We start from the raw sequence: 16,105 nt of genomic DNA, 5'->3' as shown, positions 1-16,105 counted from the left end.
TCTGAAATAAATATTTGCTCATTCTTGAATGGATGACAAACATGTTTATATGAATTTTGCACAAGGGCATGTATACCTTTGTGTTTGGCATTGTGTTGCTGAAATAAGCAAAACCTTCCATTAAAACGGTGTTTGGATGACAGCATATGCAGCTCCTAAAAAATGCAATGAGCACTAAAGGCTCTCATACTGAACTTTTGAACTGCGATTCATTTTGTAAAAAGAACTGTTTCACACTTTGGAACACAGACCTTTTGAAAAGTTAAGGTTTGGTTCTCACAGCGCAGGTACAAAGATACAATGATCTCATAGAATCTGATACATGTCTGTAGATTAAACGACCTGCCAGTGGCTCCTAGGTGGATTTAACTCATCCTGAAACGTCTGTATTAGTTAACACGAGTTTGAATTTTCTGTTTTAATATGCCAACAAAAAGAAAAAAATACTAATTTATTTGCATTTGAGCACTGGACTTTTAATGGCATCACTAATGACTGGACTGGACTGTTTTCCACTTCATCGGAGATGCTCATCATTTGTGGCTCTTGTTTGTGTATATATTCTTCGATAAAGTTTTCATTTGTGGTTGCAGCGACAGACTGTGACTCAATTAAAGTGGTTCGTGTTTTAAAGCCCACACAATGAGTTACACCACATAATCATGTCTGTTTTTAATGCTTGTTATTCGGCCTACGGGTCAAAAGATTACAGCTGTTAAATACTGGCTTTAGATATTGACAGATGCTGAGTTGCACACATTTCTCTTTTAACACCCTGTCATGTTAGTGACTTGTTGCATATTAATCCAAATAATTGTGGAATGTTCCAGTCAGTGCTTGTGTTTGTTTTTGCATCGCACAACTTTCGCTGCCTCTTCTCAACGCCCTTCTCATCATCAAAATGTGTTGCTGGCTTCAAATGCTAAGTAGGGTACATTTTTCATTAAACTATATTTAACAGAAGTAAAATATTTCTGTCTGAACAGTTGAACTGAATGTAGGTTTTAAAGGATTTGCATTTCATTGCATTCTATTTTTGATTAGGTTTCACACAGCTTGCAAAAGCAAACTAAACCTCACTAGAATCAGCACATGGGCACAATGTACTGTTTTTTGATGCATCATATGAAATTAGTAGCAAAACAATTAACCACAGACACATTTAGAAGCAAGTTCGGGGTTGTCTGTGTGAGAATGACAGCAGAAGAAAGAAGGTTTAATGTGAGGAGCTGAGAGTGAAGCTTAAATGTCAATTTGGTTTTAAGACAGCCGCCTAATGAACAATACTGTGTTTCATGAAATGAAGAATTGAGAATTAATACATAAAAAGAAACCAAGAACGCTCAAGCATCAAGGAAGGCAAACAAGTGCCATTTAAAACGAATCACTGACCACAAAAAAGCCAATGTCTATCAGATTAGATCTTCCTTTGGCGCATCAAATGAAGTCGTGCTGTGTGGATGTACCTGATACAGACATCAGTAAAAATCTCAAATTTGAAGGTAAATTGTTGGCCATCAAATAGTCCAACTGGATACATTAATGAGTACGTACAAGCATTCAAAAGTCGTCAGATAAAATCTGAGGTCTTTATGAGCCTATTTGAGTCAGTATTGATTCTCACTGTTTCACCGTTATCATCATCACATGAGTGAACATCAGTCTGATCAGATAAAACAAGACAAACAGGTGACATCAGCAGGAACAGACGCAGAGGAGATGAAAGGCCTTCAGCAGCAAAAAAAAAGGAAAAAAAGTCCAAAGATTTTCCGCTTACTTTGCAGAGCAAATGGCCACTGAGGAATACCCAAGAGTACAACTGAGTGACGACTGCATGTGTGTGTGTTTCAGTGGCCTCCTATCGTTCCTTCTTCTGGGTTTTCCTGCTTTTCATTTGAAGTGTTCTTCCTGGAGCCAGGAGTCTACAAGCCTGTGTGAGTGTGTGTGTTTGTGTGTGTGAGGAAGAAGGGCCAAAGTAAGTCACCGACCCCAAATGATTGAGTCTCTGCCCCAGCCAAGACGGGGACAGTTTTCCTGGTGCCTGGTTCAGACACACACACACATATGCGCACACACACACCAACACACACGCCTTCCTCAGCAACAGCCTGCTGTCGTCCAGCACATACCAGCATCTCTATCTAGTCCCTCACCCGACACCTCCTCATTCATACACACTGACAGCAAACGCACACCGAGCACACACAGTTACACCAAATCATCGTTCTAAACACACACACAGCTTACACGGGCTCTGGCCTCTGTCACTGTCAGTGCTGCAGCCTGGCATGTGCAAACACACAAGTCAAAACACACACTTTACTGTACAGCGGCAGAGCAGAGAAGAGGATGGACGCGTCTTGATTTTGAGGTGTTTTTGTAAACTTTTCACCTTATTTTGACAGGTCAGATAGTGGGCTACACCAGCCGACACTCAAAACTGCTAAAACCCTCCACTTTGTCTTTCTTTTTCCTTTTTTTTTTCTCTCCCTCACAAGCAGAGAATTCGCACCAGTGAGCGAACCTTCGATACATTTGCTGGACAGGAGCCATAAAAAATGAATAATCTGAGACTTTAATGCCACTTTATGCTTTCTCAAACTAAAAGAGACACACCTTGATATTATTAGCCAGCAATTGGTGGTTGTGTTATCAGTGTGCAGTTACACATTGATGGCAGTTCCCCATTTCCACTGAGGCAATATTGCCCTGCTTGCCTTTACTACAGGAGAGGGTGGGGGGAAGAATCAGGACTAAAATGCAATGATTATTGGTGGTTATTCTGGATATTCTTATGATAGATAGATAGATAGATAGATAGATAGATAGATAGATAGATAGATAGATAGATAGATAGATAGATAGATAGATAGATAGATAGATAGATGGATAGATAGATAGATAGATAGATAGATAGATAGATAGATAGATAGATAGATAGATAGATAGATAGATAGATAGATAGATAGATAGATAGATAGATAGATAGATAGATAGATAGATAGATAGATAGATAGATAGATAGATAGATAGATAGATAGATAGATAGATAGATAGATAGATAGATAGATAGATAGATGTTCGTTTTTTTCTTGGTTGGTGTTACACTATTTTATTGTAGTATTCCGTTTATCTGACAGCTTTTGTTACTTTTCACTCACACTCAAACTGGACTTTTTTATTCTACTCACCGTAATCATTAATGGATGAGAAAGTTATTTTAAAAATGTGTAGATCAAATCAAAAGAAAACATATTTAGCTGGGAAATATTGTCTCAAATCTGAAAAAAAAGGTTGAGGTTTACTTCTCACAGGGCAGCTACAGGGATACAAGGTACATGTCTTTAGATTTAATCTGGAGGTAGCTCCAGGGTAAAGCTGAGACATCTATATCAGTAAAATGCAGAAAACACACGAATGCAGCAGCGATCTTTAACAAGAAACAGTAAAATATTGACGAGATTACTACAAAATATATCCCTTTTTAGTTTTTACATGCCCATTTTTTATTTATTTATTTTTTACTTGCACACCAGCATTGGCCGCTTTATTTTTGTGGCAAACAACTTGACGTGAACACACACACACACACACACACACACACACACATATAACGAAAACACTGTGCGCGCTTTATTGGCCTGTGCAAGAGCTACATAACTCAATGAGCGGCTGTCAGTGGGAAGTGGCCGCACAATGAAATGGCCCCGCGTGTTTATGTTTGCTGGTGTCGATGACAGGTATAAATCTGTCCTCATGAGGACAACAGCCGCCGGACACTTCCGACTACAGCGGCGCTATTCCTCATTGTGTCATGAAAGAAAGAAAAAAATAATCTGTGGCCTCCCGGACACTCCGATCACTACAAATACGTGTAGAGGCAATGTTATTCTAACACGTTCAGAAAGGCCCATAATCCTCCAGTTTATTGGCCGTGAGTCGTGGATCATTTTGGCCAACTGATAACACTGCACGATCCCGTCATGAACGGAAAGATTTAGTGACCGACCATATGAGTAGCTAGAAAAGTGTTCACAACCGAGTTTTAGCCCCACCTTTGACCTAATTTATGGTTTAAATGCCGTCGCAAATTATGGTACAAACAGCCTTTATGTAAAGCACATTTGCGTAAACTGATACACGCTTTAAAATCACCTTCTAATCTCTTTCTATACAAAAGAAGATAATTTTTCTAAAAGAAAAAAGAAAACCCACAACAGGTAAACAGGATTCTGTGCAGCTACTTTATATCAGCACGAAAACACGAGTCATTTGGCAAAGTGGAGAGACTTAACCAGTGAACTGAAACCGCTTTGGATTTGAAAGAAACTGTACCAACGAATAATATGAACAGCTTTAATGTTTAGATAGATGGATTATTTTCACAGAAAGGGATCTGCTCAGCTTTTGATTGTTCGTTTTGGTGGGCTGACACTGAAGAGGCAAAACGCAAACGTTTTTACGCATGGATCAAATGAAAAAAATATTGAAAAGATGAAAGGGATAAATACATGAATAAATGAATAAATAATTTGATCAATAAATAAATAAATAAATAAAATGCGGGATTATATGAGAATGAAAGATTTTATTGGCCTTCATTTGAGTAATATCTATCAAATACAAATAATTTAACGTTTTGCATTTAAGGGCACAAGCACTGTTTGTTTGTGTGTGTGTGTGTGTGTGTGTGTGTGTGTGTGTGTTGGGGGACAGAGAGAGAGAGAGAGAGAGAGAGAGAGAGAGAGAGAGAGAGAGAGAGAGAGAGAGAGAGAGAGTAGATAACAGTTGGATCTTGATTGCAGGCAATAGTCTCTCACTCCTCCTCCTCTCTGGTATCGTCTCTCCTGCGTTTAGTCCATTTTTAATTTTCTGAATGTTGCGGTGGCTTTGCTCGACTCAGCAGCAGATCAGATTTGACCAACAACGCCGAGGCTTCCAAACTGCACGTGTTCGCGGTGACATGCAGTGATTCTCCAGCTTAACTGCATCCAAACTGCCATTTGTAGCCTTTCTATCAGAACGGATGTCCAGCTTCAGGTGAGGACATGTACCAAGGCATAATGACAACCAACCACGGACCCCCTTCCTATGAAGCCGGATTTCTCCACAACGCGTCCGCGGGCACCTCTCCAGTTTACGTGCCCACCACCCGGGTCGTCACCCCCATGATCCCTGCGCTGCCTTACCTTCAGACGCCCGGTGCGTCGCAGCAGAGCAGCCCCGTGTCGAGCCACTCTGTCTGGGCGCAGCCGGGCGCAGACTCGGTGCCCTCATACAACCACTCCCCGATGTCTCCGCGCTTCACCTTCTCCACCAGTCCGCCTCTTTCGTCCGGAGTGGCCACGGCCCGGGAGACGGCAGTTTCTTACGCCAGCCCGCTAAACATCTCTGCAAACGGGAGGGAGCACTACGGCGCCCGGAGCCTCAGCGGCTCTTATCACAGCCCTTATTCGGCCTACATGAGCCCCAACGTGGGTGGAACGTGGCCGGCGTCCCCCTTCGATAGTCCGGTCCTGCACGGTCTCCAAACCGGCGCTGCTCCCGGCGCAACGCGGCACCCAAACATAGGTGAGCTGGAAAATGACATGAAAAGCTTAAACTATAATGACTCTTTACAATAAATTGTTCTCACGCCTATTAAATGTGTTTTAATTTGGAAATACAGACATAGGTAGGAGGAATGTCAGTTATAGTATGGGAAAAAACGCAGATACATTTGACAAAAAGTATTTTAGGCTTGAATGGAAATTAATTAAAACTTATTATTTTTCGTAAAATCACTCGTATGGGATTTTGCTATATTTTTATATAAATATATATATGTATGTAATACATTCATAATATGATATATAATATATACAGTACTGGACTGTTTATCCAAATATCAAAGTAAATCTTTCATTGATTTAGAAAATATAGTGATTAAAAAAAAGACAATTAGAAATTATAATGACGGCAAAATTGAGACAATAATTTGGTTTTACGGAGACATGAGACTGAATCTGGTGCACCGCGAATCCCTTAGGAGCGTTAGACTTTAGGCCTGACGGGATTATTAGCTGACAGGCTGTAACCTGAGTACATTTGAGGGTAAACTCACGTCAAGCTAAATGGTGTAATGGGTTCCCGTCTGTTTTCAACGACGCTCCAAACAAAAATAAGCTCATATTATTATTATTATTATTAGATAATCATTTGTTTTCAGATTGTCAGCCCGTAAAGAGGCAATGCAACATAAACTATATATACTTATATACTATATTCTGTGATTTAACTCAAACAAATATTCTACGTCCCATTCATTGATTGATTTATAAATCAATAAATGGGACGTAGACTATTTCTGATTATTTCATTACGTAGAATATTTAGAATATTTCCTTTCATTATAATCAAATGTGAGCGACCGCTGACGGACTTTCTTTTTCATATATTTTTCACGCGCAGAAAGATTGAAGGTTTCTGTATCATAACTCTCCCCTGAAAGACAGCTCTGAATTGAAGCGGTTGAATAAACCATGGAAAACGTTCGTATTCCTGGCCAGGAGAGTTCACCTGGAGAGTTCGTGAGCAACTTCGATTAGATTTTTTATCTAATCGCTCCAACTCAAGCTGTCAGCGGTTCAACACACAATTAATGCATTGTATCAAGGATTCAAATGAATCTGAAGCTGAATTCAAAGCACAGTTTATGGGGAGTGTGGCCCATGAGTATTGTTTGATGGCCTTTGGATCACATCAGATCTGACTGTTTGAAGAGAACCTCATCTTCACCGAACACGTTTATTTTTAAAAATCAGTAAGCCTAAAGCGAATCTTTCCTCTTCTTCTTCTTCTTTTTGCACAAAAACTTTTTTGGAAAACACAAACAGACTCCAGCTGAAGTCAAAGTCTGATCCCTCATGGCCTCGCGACGGATGAGATTTTGGCCTCCGAACCGTGCAGATGACAGAGATGACGCAGCACGGTTGTTTTGGATTGGCTTCTTTAATGGCTGCGACTCACACCTTGAACATTACAAAACAGCACGACGTTTGCTTAACCTGTGTTCGATTATTGATTTGTTTTTTAAATTCCTACTCTGCTGCAGGGTGATAGGAGACCAACTGTTTTCATGCATCGGTTCTGTGTATCTACGCATGGGCACGTTCCCAGTTTCCAGTTCAGTATTAGACACAATCTATTATTCTTCAGATATAGCCTATTGATTGCGTCCTTGACTTCAGTGTCAGACGGTTATAAACGAAGCAATGAGTGATTATTTGAAGTTAATCAAATAATTACCCCCCCCCCCCCCCCCGCACACACACACTCCCAGTTGAAAGAGAGAAGATCAACTGTGCATCAGAGAGATAATGTCATTGATCCAGTCTGACTTCTTCATCTCATCACAGTCGCATTCACCGCCCAAAATGTATCGTATTCATTCACTGCTTTTGTTTACTAGCGCTTTCAGTCACGTGTCATTGTTTCTGCAATCACAAGGAATTAAATCCAATCTCAGTATTCTGATGAAGTGGCTCTCAATGTGGAGTCTGTTGTTCTGTGGGTCAGGGAGAGAGAGAAAACTCTGATATCTGTCGCGTAATGGTGGAAATAAAATGTGTATCTGCAGGGTTATTTTTGCAAGACCCCTGGTTTAAATTCGGAAACAACAGCAACAAAAACCCACGAATGTCTCGTTTTCCAAGGATAAGGGTAAATAACTTTAAATTTTATTGGTATTTTGACAAGAAAAATAAGTTATTTATTCTTTATGGGGTGCAGTTAAAGCATTGTTTTATTTGTTTTAATTTACTCAGATGAGCTTTGGTTAGTTTGAACAAATATGATCCAAGATCTTTTTGGCATTATCTACTAGACAGATGGACTTATTTTGGTTTCTACAAACACACTGCCGGTGTTATGACTCTGCTATGTATCGGCAAGTAAGAAAAATTAAGAAAAAAAAAAGGGAAAAAAGAAGATAAATAAAGATTTTTAAAAAAGCGAAGCGTTTTTTCCGCTTTAGAATATGGAGTGAAACGCTGCACAGTTTCTTAAAACAGTCGTAAAAGCCATTCTAAATCAATATGCAGTTTGCTTGCCTGTTAAGTGTCAGTGGTGGTGAGGGAAGGTCAATATTTTAGTAGATCAAAATATCAGAAATTCAAAAATCTACTAAAACTCTGAAACAAAATTAAATTAAATAAAAATCTTTACTAAAAAGCATGACCAGCGATTTGGGGATATATTTTTTGATGAGGTTTCAAGATCAAAAGTACACATTATATTATTGACAGCAGGTTATTGTTACTCATGAAAGCAGTGATTCGGTCTTGAAGCTGGAGATGAATAAACGGCCCTGTACTGTTTATTGTTGGGTACTTTGGATCAGTGCAGCATATCTTAAATACTGATCTTGCTCATTTTCTGTGAAGAGCAAAGTGAAATGTGAAAAGTATCCACTGTTAAATGTGGAGAACGTGTTTACACTTCAGCAGAAAGATGTTTGAACTTGATTTGAGTTTGCAGTCAATACATAAATAGAGTTTCTTAGCTGAATATTGTCCTTGTTTTTTAGTTACTGGCTCATCCAAATGATCCAGTTAGCCATGAAACTGACAAGATGAAATGAGATCGACAACATCTAGCATCGAGCTATGAAATGTGACATATTAAATTTAACATTGTCTACCCCCCCCCCCCCCCCCCCCCAAAAAAAGAAATATGTGCGTGAATTTCACATGTGAGATTTGCACTGAGATACAATTATCTTTGAATTACCATGAACTCCTCTCCTGTAGGCAGACAGTAGTGCTCACATGTCACATTCAAATGAGCCTTTTATTTCCATTTTCACCTTTGACCTTCCAAAGTGTTTGTGTGGATGTTTTGAAGCGGCGCTCCGATAAAGACGCACACTGACACTTACGCAGAGGAAAAAACATAAACCTCCATTTAGATAGAGGCGGACACTGCAGGATTTCTTTTGTGTATTGTCTTGTTTGCGGCGTTGTGTTGGCTACAACTGCTGCCCGGCTCAAGGTTAGCTCGCCCTGCCGTCTCTTTTTGACTCTCAACCTTGAGGAGGCCTGCTCACGCTTGGGAGGAACAGATGTGGGCCAGATTTATGCTATCTGAAGAGGAGTAGTTCTGCACAGTGAAGTGTGTGATTAAAACCTCACGATGTGATTTAAATGCGATTGTACAGGTTATGTGTTGCTTTTTTCTGCAGTTTGTCAAGGCGTTTTCAGCCTAGCATAACTACTGCAGCCTGTACTGGTGTTGGGACTGCTATAAGAGGGGAGAAAAGCCTAGCTGTCACCTCCACTCCACAGATTGATGTCTCCTATCCTGAATGGCTAAGTGGTTCTTTGGAGATACTCAATTATGAGGGTGAAGATTACATTTATCAGATGTCATGCTATCTGAGAGAAAGAGGGAGAAAGAGACGTGATTGACATTTGAATTTGATGGAGCTCTATACCATCTCTATTTCCAGCCGGATTTTATCTCACGGGGTGCTGTGAGATAAGGTGGGATTCCAGGCTGCTGTTGTGTGGGCCCTCTTGGCTGCAGCCTGCATCTCCTGCTGGTGTGTGACTGCACTGCAAATATCTTTGTCAGGGTTCGACTGCAGGAATCTGGGGTGAAAAGCTTCGTTGAGGCTTGAATTTCAGCTGGAAGACAAATTCAGAGGAGAATGACCGAACTGTTTCAAAGTGTTTTCCAAGTTTGAGTCATGAAGAAGCTACCTCCGCTCACTTGATATTTTGCTAACTTATGACATACTATTTCTCATTTCTTATCAGATTTGTTTGACGACTTTGCCGAGGGGCGAGAATGCGTGAATTGTGGGGCGATGTCAACCCCCCTCTGGAGGCGGGATGGGACCGGTCACTACCTGTGCAATGCCTGCGGACTCTACCACAAGATGAATGGCATCAACAGACCTCTCATCAAACCCCAAAGACGGCTGGTAGGTGACGGCAGATCACACATGATGTCATCTTCTCCCTCATTTTCTCCTTTAAAATGATGCTGCTGCCTCCTTCAATAATGACGAAAAAGCCCTTCTTCTCCCTCTTTATTAACGACTGACATGTTTCATCTGCTGCAGTCTGCCTCGAGAAGGGTGGGCCTGTCCTGCACTAACTGTCACACCACCACAACCACCCTGTGGCGACGAAACGCAGAGGGAGAGCCGGTCTGCAATGCCTGTGGGCTCTACATGAAACTCCACGGGGTAGGAGCAAGGAAGCAGAAAATGCATCTGTGATCATGTGGAATTTTTGCAAATACAAGCAGATACACAAATGATAAAGTACCAATACGATGCTTTACTAAAGGTTCATGATTGTTTTTTTTCTTTGGGGTCCATCATCAGAAATTCCCGCTCTTATATGAATATCCTTTGACATGAAGCATGTTTTTTATTGTTCTGTACAGTGCTGCAACAACTCATGCAACTTTTTTAGCGATCCCATAAATTAAAGAAAGGTAGAAAACCAACACCAGTTTCTCAAGTAAAAAACAAATGGATCCTTAAATCCCCCCCGGCCATGTGTATTAATGAGGAATTTAAAGCGTAGATTTCCACTCAGCATCATCTTTATCATCAATGAAGTCAACGCTAGTGTAGCGGTAGACAATTCCTCCAAGAATCAAGTTTGTTCAGCAGCTTTTTCTGTCTGTCCTTGAGAACAGATAATCTTTAAATGCAAAGCAGCACAAGCTGTACCAAAGTGCTTTACAGTTACAATCGAATAAATGAAGAGCAATAAAATAATGGCCCTAAAAACACGAAGCACAAAAGGCAGCTGTCATTAATGCAGCAACCCACTACTCTGAGTTTCAGTGACTGAGAGTCAGTAAAGTCCATTCATGAGAAAATCCTTTTCACACTTTTTGTAAGTTACAATCATCCGCTATTTTTTGTTAACTGATGACAAAAACTGCTAATATTAAAGCATAGGTAAGCAAAGGATGTAAAAATACAGGGAAAACCCGGGACTACGGTAAATTGAAACAGTTTTGTGGTGGTGGCGTGTGTGGGAGAGAAAAACTGACTTCGGTGTGGACTTTGGGTTATGTAACTGTTCAGCTGTTTGTAAAGTCTACAACACACACTGAGGGAAAAGGAAAAGGAAAAAAAACAAAAATCCTTGACCTCTGAAAATGTTTTGATAAGATACTTGTATAATATATGCCTTGTATATATTAGGTATATGTATACCTTGTATTAGATACAAGTACAAAAATTTAAAAAAAATCCTCCAAACTGTTTATTAACATTTAAAATGTTCCTATTTCATAAGTGCGTCTTTAATCCAGTTAAGTGCACGCTGACATTTTTTTGGTTTTTTTTAATCTAATGCTCTCTAACAGCTCTAATACTTAAACTAAAATCATATGAAAACATAGGCTGAATGATTGGTAGTACTTTAAGAAGACTGACATGTAAAGGAGGTGAAAATGAATGATTTCTCACGGTTAGTTGTAAAAGTTATAGTATCAAATACATCGTTTTGATTGTGATCTAACTATAAACTGACCTTAAGAGTATTTATAATCTGACTTTATAGATGCTCCAGATATTTAAATTCAGCCTGTTGTGGGACTCATGTTTTGGGGTTTTTTCTCCTCATATCTTAACAGGTCCCCCGACCACTGGCTATGAAGAAAGAAGGGATCCAGACCCGCAAACGCAAACCCAAGAACCTCAACAAGTCCCAAACTGGTGCGGTTCAAACACACATAAGCACTGATCTCTCCGAACTGAGACTTTGGACAGGGAATATTCTGTCTGAAACCTGAAGTTCAGCAGGTTTCAGCCTAGATTAGAGTTAGACTAGATTAGACTAGATTTCAGATTAGATTTGTGAGTGTTTTTCAATATCAAGATTGATTCACATACGTGTGCATTAAATTTAGTTTTGCTGCACCCTGCAGGGACTCCAGGCAGTGAGGGGACTTCAGTTACACCAAACAGCACTCCCCGCTCCTCCTCTTCCACCACTAACACCACAGAAGAGTCTCGCCAGATAAAGACGGAGCCAGAGAATCACAGCTTGTACACACACCACAATGCACACACACAGGTAAGCTTCTTTGGGGTTGTGTTAGCAAAAGTGGTGGGGACTAAGTGTCAGTGAGTTATGTAAGAGTGAGAGGAGGGGGGGGGGGATATACAAAGAGGCCACAGTGTACACGGGCTAGATGTGTATTCAGAGAACACATAGTTTTATGAGAAAGTCTCATAAAATCCAGCTGGATTGCATATTCTTGATGACAAACAAGCAATCAAAAAGATCAACAAAAGTTAATGATTACATTGCTCAATCTCTCTAACCATGTATGACTCAGTTCATGAAAAATATTCCTGAGCTCATGATTTTCTTCTGTATCTCTCCAGATTTCAGCCCTACCAGCCTACATGGCAGCGCAAGGCGGTGCCATTCCTCTCAAGGTGTCTCCTGGGGGACACAACGGGTCCTCCAGCTCCAAAGCGGAGCCTTGGAACAACCTAATCCTTGCTTAGGATACCTACAGCCCAGCATCCCGAAAAGCTACCTATGTACAGTATACTAATGAAACCCTCCTTGTGATGGCTGTTCTCAGTCCAGATGATCCCACCGTTTCCTACAGACTGTGCAGTGCTGTCAGTGTAACGATCAGGAACAGAGACGTGGGAGCCGCTACAGATGAGAAGAGATCTTTAACATTACTGCACAGACACTGTGTACAATCAGAGCAGCAAAGGACTGGAAGAGTGGAGACACCAACTGCCTGACAAATACTGTAATACAACACAAATGGCCAGACTTCTAGATATGTATTTTTTCCTTATTGTAAAGCATATGATTTTGGTTCATTCTGCCACAGAAATACCTAAATGATGGACATAAAAAACAGAGAAATATCACAACTGGACAGCTTTATGTCATATGGTCTGCAACACAAGGGGTTAGACCAAGTGTATGTGAAAGATAAGCTCACAGAAAGATAACGTAACACTACAGAATACACATTTTTCACTTAATCTTAGTGATATCTACAGCAATATATCTACACCACCACAATGCAAAAAGGGCAAATAGACTTTTTTTTCTTTTCTGTTTATGGTGCTTCAAAAGGCTTCTTTTCATGAGGAATTCTCATGAAAAAGAACACCCTGAGTCCAGTAACTGCAGTATTTCGGTAATTATTTGAGAACCTCAGTTGTAATGAGGTGGCGGCAGAGGGTTGAACAGTTTATATCTACATACAAACAAAAAAACATAGTTAAAACTGAGGATTTTAGTTTTTAAAAAATGCGTAAGCAATCTAATAGACCTGGAATAGCAAGTTAAACTATTTATGGGTAAATTCCATCATTTAAGCTCAGTAAAGTATTGAGCCTACTTACACAACAGCAGGACCATGGATCCAACCTACCTGAACAAGAATAATGGCCTTTTTAGTGGTGTTAATTGCTGCTGTGCTGTGACCCAAAAAATAAATCTGATAGGAAGAGATCTTTTTGTCACTAGATACAATGAGTTAGGCTAATTCATAATCACTTAAGTCAGTAGTTCACAAACTTTTTAACACCATGTACCGCCTCAGAAAATGTTAAGCCCTCCAGGTACCGTCATTATGAAAAAAAACGGTTTCTATACCAAACTTCTTATAAAGTCTGCAGACATACACACACAATCAGATAAGGGTATCAAGAATAACAACTGCATACCAGCAACATCTCCACAAAAACACATATTTTACGGCTTTATCTTTAACAGTAAACTGTTAACAGTTTAACTGGATGGTATCGAAATTTCTCCAGTGTACCACCAGAAGTACATGTACAAAACAGTTTGAGAACCATGAACTTGAGGCCTTTCCCCATCTAGATAAAGACACCCATCACTCCTCACCACCTCTAATACCTCAGTAAAGCAGATCTACAACTCAGTGCAATAAGAATGACTCTGTCGTGGCTTATCATTTCTCATCAACCGGCAGATTTATGCTTTCATATTTAAGTCTTTCCACTACTGACAACACTTACAAAGTGCAACACATGATAAACTACCTATGCAGTTTGAATGCTGTGCATGAGGAATGTGATGTGATTAGCGTACACATAGCTCCCTCTGCTGGCTTTAGCTGCAATGTGCATCTACAAGGCACATTTTTGATAATAATGGGGCCTTTCCAAACAATCCAACCAGTATTTATTATTATAGGCTCAACCCTAAATCACATGATCATCTAATTTTCATCTGTTAATACACCGAATAAAGGATTCAAACTGTGCAGTACGTTAGCAATGCTTTTGATTTGCTTGTGACAAGCATGGAGGCGTCCAATGTAGATGTGGGATACAGCCACATGTAATTACAGAAATAACAAATGTATGAGCTTATATGCAAAAAAAAAAAAAAAAAACGCCACTCCAGTATAATTATGTACTATGTCATCTGTGATATATTGAAGGTAAAGACTGAGAGTAATAAAGACAAAGCATTTTGACATAATGCAAATGGTATATGAGATAAAACGGTGGTATTACTCAACCTTCTGCCATGCATGACAAAGACTCACAAAAATGTATTTCAGCATTGACCTCCTCATCATCTTCACACTTTTTGGCCACTGAGCTGTAATTTTCCGATTTGTAAAAACACTTCAGTGAACTTCCGAATATCTTCGATAAAAAGTTGGACGGTACATTGATTGAAGTCATCAGTCAGCTTCTCCCTGACAAACTCTGCATACTTGCACTGTACCATCTCCCTCCAGCACTGTTCAAATCCAAGTCTCAGGTCATCCTGGAGAGCTTCACAAACCTGTGAGCTGAAAGCGTAACTGAGTGTAAATGCCCTTCCTTTTTGTAAATGTGCCTCGAAACTTCTAGTTTCTTCTGAAAGCAGAACCTCTGCAGCCTCAAGCATTGTGTTGAACTCCTGTGTCAGGACTTTTTTCTCTTCCTCCAGTTTGGACTCGTTAATGGCGCTCATACTTTTGAAATAACTCTTCCAGTCCTGCCTCTGAGTAGTTGTTACTAAGGGGAAGTTTTCTTGTCCAGATTTCAGTAGCTGTTTAGCAACACAGAACACAGTTTCATATAAAGGATTGAGCTCGGTGCTCTTTTCAGTTGCTTTAATATAGCTCTCATAGTCCACACATTGATTTATACATTCCACCTCCCTGTAGTTGATATTCCTAAATAGGTTTTCTTTGGTTCCTTTAAAGCCCCAGCATCTCATGAAGCCAATGTGACTCTTCACTCCATACACGCTCCACCATTCGAAAGCCTTGTCAATCAGTTTTAGCATGCAGGGTTCTGTGTTTCTCGCCAAACAGGGACTGTTCACCGTGAAAACATACACCTTCCAGTCTTCAGAGACATCCCCTGACTCCAGAAGTTCCTGGGTTTGTTTAATAATGATGTCCTCGCTGTGCTCTCCTTTGTTGTAGTTGGGAAAATAAGGTCCATACATGATGATCTCCTCTTTTTTCTCAATAACCGCCCATGAATGCTGTTTCTCCTCTGCACCGCATTCATCACTGATGTCACGGTGAAATGCTAAAAACTTACTGTTCACTGAGTTGTCGAGGAAAATGTTGTCGGTGGCTTGTTTGGATCTGAGACGTTCTAACACTTTTTTCACAGAGTTTTGTGTGTCAGCCCAGGATGCCGTCTGCGCAGACAGCCTTGAGGCGTTGGTTGGTTGGTTGGTCCTCCTGTTCACACAAGCTTCACAAAAGCAGGTTTGACCACAGCTCGGCCTGACATACAAAAAGAATTGATTATCATAAGCAAGTATTTTAGTAGTTTAAGCAGAAAAGGCTTAAGCTTATCGATTGGCTACAATTTGTTTGTGCAATCACATTTAATCACATTTTATTCACATTTCACATGACGACGATGCCACAGAGCCCTGACTGGCATGATGGTCCTAAATCTCCCATAAATTTTCTTTTAGGCCGTATGTCATATTATTTTCATAATTTTCATACACATTAAAACTTTCACTGACCCTTTGTGCCCCATAAACGGTGCCACTGCCGTTCTGAAAGAGACCACCCACATCAGGATAGAAAAATTCCATAATAAGACTAAGCTGATCACTCA

General features: G+C 40.1%; 1 protein-coding gene across 1 annotated transcript; it reads left to right on the top strand.

The window, feature by feature from the left end:
- The first annotated feature begins 4,813 nt into the window (after window positions 1-4,813).
- On the top strand, window positions 4,814-13,286 carry gata4 (GATA binding protein 4). Its single transcript, XM_072362028.1, has 6 exons — window positions 4,814-5,571; window positions 9,798-9,964; window positions 10,106-10,231; window positions 11,644-11,725; window positions 11,938-12,086; window positions 12,401-13,286. Exons 1-6 carry the CDS (start codon window positions 5,049-5,051, stop codon window positions 12,524-12,526), a joined length of 1,173 nt encoding a protein of 390 aa, XP_072218129.1. The 5' UTR covers window positions 4,814-5,048; the 3' UTR covers window positions 12,527-13,286.
- The last annotated feature ends 2,819 nt before the right edge of the window (window positions 13,287-16,105 follow it).

Source organism: Leuresthes tenuis, unplaced genomic scaffold (assembly GCF_036924035.1).
Source record: "Leuresthes tenuis unplaced genomic scaffold, fLeuTen1.0.hap1 SCAF_13, whole genome shotgun sequence".
Taxonomy (NCBI): domain Eukaryota; kingdom Metazoa; phylum Chordata; class Actinopteri; order Atheriniformes; family Atherinopsidae; genus Leuresthes; species Leuresthes tenuis.
The sequence above is the reverse complement of the archived record's forward strand: the minus strand, read 5'-3'. Positions and strand labels throughout refer to the sequence as shown.